Below are 6,063 nucleotides of genomic sequence, written 5' to 3'. Positions count from 1 at the left end.
GACCACCTTAAACAATAACCGAATCCAACACCATATAGTTACTTTGATAAATCCAAATAAGACATAATTTGAAACAATTTAATCGGAAGAAAACAACGACAATATAAAGCTGATGTGATATGATTGCCAATTGCATATGCACAGTGTAATATCTTTGCTAATAATACAATCCAGTTTCTATAACTAATTTATTAACAAGTACATCGTTTGATGGTCAGACTACAGAATGACAACATGTGTATAAGAACTTCAATTGATCTATTTAATTGCATGTTTATTTAAGAACGTGCAGACATGTGAGAGTTGCTGATCTGTCAATTATAATTACTGTAACAGATGATACGGTAATAAAGTGTGGTGAACTTTATAACACTTCTCCGGCCTTAGATAAAAACAAATTAAAAACAAATTAACTCAATTACAGAAAATTAATGTCTTTTCACGGCTACTGATTGATAAGTCCATATCAGTTTGTAAACAAATAAAAATGTCAGATCACAAAGATTCATTCGTTAAAGTTTGTCTGCACTGAAACTATAATGTTCTTCTATGAAAATAAAAATAAAAATGTTCGCACTGGTCTTGTTGTTATTTCTTATACTAGTTGATATGTTCACACATGCACTGCGAAGTACTTACTGCACTTGTAAACGGTTGTGAGGATTATTATGCCTCTTTATAAATCAACCATTTATTTTAACACAAAATCCTTTAAATGCGTTGGTTCTTTTCTTATTCTCTTCGGATAGCGTGGTTCCATTTGTTCAGTGATGTTTGACGGTTTCTCTACTTGCGGTTGTTCGGTCTCATGAGTACTTATCGGTATAGTTATTTCTGGTTCAAACAAATCACTGTCATTGTCATATTTTTCTTTATTTTCATTGTTTGTGCATTCGAAGTTTCGTACTCTGATGTGGTCAATAAGTCTCCGAATGACACGTCCATCTTGCAATTTAATATGAAATGAAAGTGGTCCTGATTGTTTTATAACTTCTCCTGGAATCCATTTAATCTTTGAACCTATTGCGAAATTTCGGGCAAATACTCCCTGTCCTACATTTATTTGTCTGTTCACAGATTTCTTATCGTGATAATGTTTTTGTTTTTGTTGTATCTCCTGAACTCGCATCTCGATATTTGGAAAAACTAAATCTAGACGCGACTTGAGTTTCCTTTTCATAAGCAATTCTGATGGTGCCAATCTTGTCGTTGTTTGTGGCGTTAGACGGTAGTTGAAAAGAAAACGGTTCAACTTTTCCTGGACAGTTCCTTCTTTGATTTTCTTCATACCTTCTTTGAAACTCTGAACTGCTCGTTCAGCACAACCATTACTAGCTGGATGCCACGGCGCGGAAGTACGATGTTCAATTCCATTTGATTTCACATAATCGGCGAATTCCTTGCTAGTAAATGCGGCTCCATTATCACTAATAATGAGATCACATAATCCATGTGTTGCAAACTTTTGTTCAAGTTTTGCAATCGTAGCTTCGGATGTTGTAGAATTCATTACGTGCATGTCAATCCATTTTGAATACGCATCAACCATAATTAGAAATGATTTGTTCATGAATGGTCCTGCAAAGTCTATGTGTATTCTTGACCACGGATGGCTCGGATATTCCCAAAGATGTAACGGTGCTTCTGCTGGTAACTTGCGGTTTTCCTGACAACTATAACAATTAACTACAGTTAATTCCAAGTCATTGTCAATTCCCGGCCACCATATGTAGCTTCTTGCTAGATTTTGCATTCTAGTAATCCCTGGATGTCCTTGGTGTAATTCATTTAACATGGCTTCACGTCCTGGTTGTGGTATAATTACTCTTCCTCCCCACAATATGCATCCGTCCTGACTACTGAGTTCATTTTTCCTACTATAATACGGTCTTATTTCTTCATTTGGACATTTTGACGGCCATCCATTCAAAATGTATCTAAGCACCATAGATAGTATTGTGTCCTTGCGTTTCCACTTTTCAATTTGTTTAGCATCAACTGGCGTAGTGGCTAAATGTTCCATTAATAATATAGTATCACCTGGCGTTGGTGTCTTTTCAATGTTTGTTTTCAGCGGTAGTCTACTTAGTCCATCAGCATTACCATTCAAACTCCCTTCTTTGTATACAATCGTGAACTCATATGCAGCTAACGTCAGTGCCCACCTTTGAATTCGAGATGCGGCCATTGTAGGTATAGGTTTATCTTCTCGAAATAAACCTATGAGCGGCTTGTGATCGGTTATGATTGTAACGGGGTGTCCATACAAATATTGATAAAATTTCTTGATACCAAATATTATGGTCAGAATCTCCTTTTCAAGAACGGAATAATTCTTCTCTGCTGATGTGAGTGTTCGAGATGTATAAGCTATTGGTTTGTCACTGCCGTCGTCCATTTTATGCGAAAGTACGGCGCCTAATCCATACGGAGATGCATCACATGCTAAGATTAATTTCTTTTTCGGAAATGTACAAGTGCTGATGAGGATTTCAACAGCTGTTTGGACTCTTTGAATGCTTTTTCCTGTTCTTTTTCCAAACTCCATTTTGTGTCTTTCTGTAGAAGTACATGTAGCGGCTTTAACAAGTGAGACAAATTCGCTAAGAATCTATTGTAATAGTTCAGCATTCCAAGATAAGCTTTCAATTCTGTCACGTTTGTCGGACTTGGTGCTTTATCGATCGCCTCAACTTTACTCTCCACTGGGTAGATTCGAGGGTAGATTCCGTGTTTGTTTATTTTAAATCCCAAATAAACAACTTCTTCGGCCATGAACACACACTTCTGTTTCTTTAACCGAATTCCGATTCTCTTAAATCTAGACAAAACCTCAGAAATAGTATTTAGATGTTCCTCTCTTGTTTTACCCGTTATCAATATATCATCTACTCGAACCAAAATATTGGCTATACCTTGAACTACATTTTCAAGTGTTCTTTGAAAAATACATGGGCTGGACGCCACACCATAAGGAAGTCTATTGTATCTGAATTAACCCTTATGCGTGTTTATAGTCACATACCTTTTACTGTCCTCATCAAGTTCAATTTGTTGATATGCTTGATTTAAATCCAATTTTGTATATTCTTGTCCTCCTCCAAGCGTTGCGTACAAATCCTCAGTTTTAGGTATCGGATAGTTGTCTAACTTTGAAACGGCATTAACGGTTACCTTGTAGTCACCACAAATTCTAATAGATCCGTTCTCCTTAACTACAGGTACTATCGGAGCGGCCCAGTCGGAAAATTCCACTTGCTGAATCTGACCCTCCTTCTCAAGACGTTCAAGTTCCATCTCCACTTTATCCTTCAACGCATACGACAAAGGGCGAGCCTTGAAATATTTCGGAACGGCACTCTCATCGACATCAATTTTTGCTTTCATGCCTTTTACAGTTCCAAGTTCATCTTTGAAAACCTCCTTATTTGCTTCTAAGATCACATTTAAATCCCTCGATTGATTATCACTTCCAACGACAGAGAAAATATCATTCCAATCCAGTTGGAGTTTGTTCAACCAGTCTCGGCCTAGTAAATTCGGACCTTTACGCTTCACTATCAGTAATGGTAATTTTGCACTTTCCTTCTTGTAGTTGACATTGACGATTGTACGTCCTATTACAGGAATCTGATCTCCCATGTATGTTCGGAGTTTAGCACTTGTCGGTTCGATTCTGAATTTCGACTTGTATTCCTTGTAAGTATCCTCGCTCATGATAGATACGGACGCTCCGGTATCTATTTACATGGCTATTTCACATTCATTTACATTGATTTGCACTTGATATGCCTCATTATATTTATTTCCAAAATGAAAAAATGAGTAAACTTCATTTTCACTTTCACTACTTTCATCCTGTTCCATGAAATGAGCACGTGGTTTAAAACGTGATTTAAACTCTCTGTGATTTTCACTTAAATTCCCATTGTCAGATTTGTTACGGCATTTCTTTGCGATATGTCCTTTCTTTTTACAACTGTGGCATTTTGCATCCTTAAACCTGCATTCAGCGGCTAAGTGATTTCCTCCACACCGGTAACAATCTCCTTGATTCGAATTTCCAGAGTTGTTTCTTGTATATGATTTTAAAACTTTATTGATTTGTTTCTGAAATGTTCCGTTTGTCCCACTCGCTTGGATGTCCTGTGCATTCTTCTCTGCAGTCTCGCAGTCTCCATAGCGATAGCAATTTCCAATGCCTTATCAAATGTTAAATTCGGCACTGCTAACAGCCTCCTCTGTATGCGGTCACTCTTTATCCCGACGACTAACCTGTCACGTAGCATCGCGTTTAACGTGTCACCATAATTAGTGTTCTGTCAGACTTCTTAGTACTGCAATAAATGTCCTCACTGACTCATCGCTGTGTCTTGTTCTACTGTTAAATTTAAATCTCTGAATTATTTCTGATGGTACAGGATCTCGGTGGTCTTTCACTAGTTTTGTTAAATCGGCCAATGATTTCGTTCCTGGTTTGGCTGGTGCTTATAAATCCCTTATCAATTTGTAGGTATTCTTTCCACAAACACTTAAAAAAATATCCCTTTTCTGGTCTTTTTCGTCTATCTCATTAGCATTAAAATAATGTTCCATACGTTCTACATATTGTGTCCAATCTTCGGATTCATCAAAAGAGTCTAATTTCCCGTATGTCGGCATTCTCACTTGTAGAAATTCACATTTATTTTAATATTCAGTTTTTTCCTCGTCGCCAAAATGTGTAATATCTTTGCTATGTAATAATACAATCCAGTTTCTATAACTAATTTATTAACAAGTACATCGTTTGATGGTCAGACTACAGAATGACAACATGTGTATAAGAACTTCAATTGATCTATTTAATTGCATGTTTATTTAAGAACGTGCAGACATGTGAGAGTTGCTGATCTGTCAATTATAATTACTTTAACAGATGATACGGTAATAAAGTGTGGTGAACTTTATAACACACAGGATGGAACGACAAGCGTCTCAGTGTTGTCTTTTAACGACGGAAAAAACGTTTGCATCGGTTTATCGTATATTTAGTACTAAATACAATAATTTTTTATGTCTAATTTATGTTATTTTTTCAAGTCTGTATCACCTTTTGATTTATATTTGATTAGGGACTTTCCTTATTGAATTTTCCTCGGAGTTCAGTATTTTTGTGATTTTATTTTATACTTCTGTTGCCTCTATTTAGCAAATCTGATTCAGGACTTTTTCCACAATCAAAATATATGCTTAATGAGAGAACTGTGAAATTAGAACTTTAGTTAGGTGAAAAGATCAAATTGCAAAACTAGACCGTTTGATTTTGATATGGATTACTCGAAATGAAGGTTTGCTTTTCCAACCAAAGCGTTTTACCTTCTTTACCAACGGTTCTTCAAACTCCAATAAAACTTTTTGTAGTAAATGAGTCCAATTACATGTATCTTTATATCTTGTTATCGACCTAATATTTAAAAGATTATGCATACGGAATTGTGTTCGAAATTACGACTTTACAGATTATAAATACTTGATAAATTGTTGTTTTGAGTTGTCGACGTCAAAAAATAGATTGAACGTAAAATTTAGTAAAACATTATCGAATTACTGCGCCTACCAAAACGAATTAACTTTACTTTCTGCAGTATTTTGGGTTAGGTGAACGATTTTCTTTTATGCATTTATGGAATCAATACTCAAAATATGCCATCAGCTGTCAAAATTGGTAGTTTTAAATATTTTCAGGTACTCAATATTTTGTAATCTGTTTATAAATAAGCTATTATATCGGTAGAATCTAAAATTACTAGTAAGTAGCCAGACTATGCTGTGATATAATGTGATATATTATATTGAAGGACTTTTGGAAGACTCCATTGCTATGAAATAAAGTCTTGTGAAGTTAGCATAACATCTTTATTCCGTGTAGAGACGGTAAAAGAACAGAAGTCGTGGTTTTTCTTTTTGTCCAAGCTATAAAAACCAATACAAATATTTTTCAGTTTAAAAATAATGATCAATGAATTTTTCTGTTTAATTTCTCTGGAGAATAAAAGATTAACATGTTGTATAGATTACATA

General features: G+C 35.4%; 2 protein-coding genes across 2 annotated transcripts; both read right to left on the bottom strand.

Moving 5' to 3' along the window:
* Positions 1–691: 691 nt before the first annotated feature.
* On the bottom strand, positions 692–2,398 carry LOC134705774 (uncharacterized protein K02A2.6-like). Its single transcript, XM_063564491.1, has one exon. The coding sequence runs from the start codon at positions 2,396–2,398 to the stop codon at positions 692–694; it is 1,707 nt and encodes a 568-aa protein (XP_063420561.1).
* Positions 2,399–2,451: 53 nt separating this feature from the next.
* LOC134705773 (uncharacterized protein K02A2.6-like) lies at positions 2,452–3,717 on the bottom strand. The gene is made up of 2 exons (XM_063564490.1): positions 3,026–3,717; positions 2,452–2,821 (listed from the first exon to the last, which is right to left on the bottom strand). Exons 1-2 carry the CDS (start codon positions 3,715–3,717, stop codon positions 2,452–2,454), a joined length of 1,062 nt encoding a protein of 353 aa, XP_063420560.1.
* Positions 3,718–6,063: the final 2,346 nt, after the last annotated feature.

This window comes from Mytilus trossulus, chromosome 2 (assembly GCF_036588685.1).
Source record: "Mytilus trossulus isolate FHL-02 chromosome 2, PNRI_Mtr1.1.1.hap1, whole genome shotgun sequence".
Classification (NCBI taxonomy): domain Eukaryota; kingdom Metazoa; phylum Mollusca; class Bivalvia; order Mytilida; family Mytilidae; genus Mytilus; species Mytilus trossulus.
Note: the sequence above shows the minus strand (reverse complement) of the source record. Positions and strands in the feature narration are given on the sequence as shown.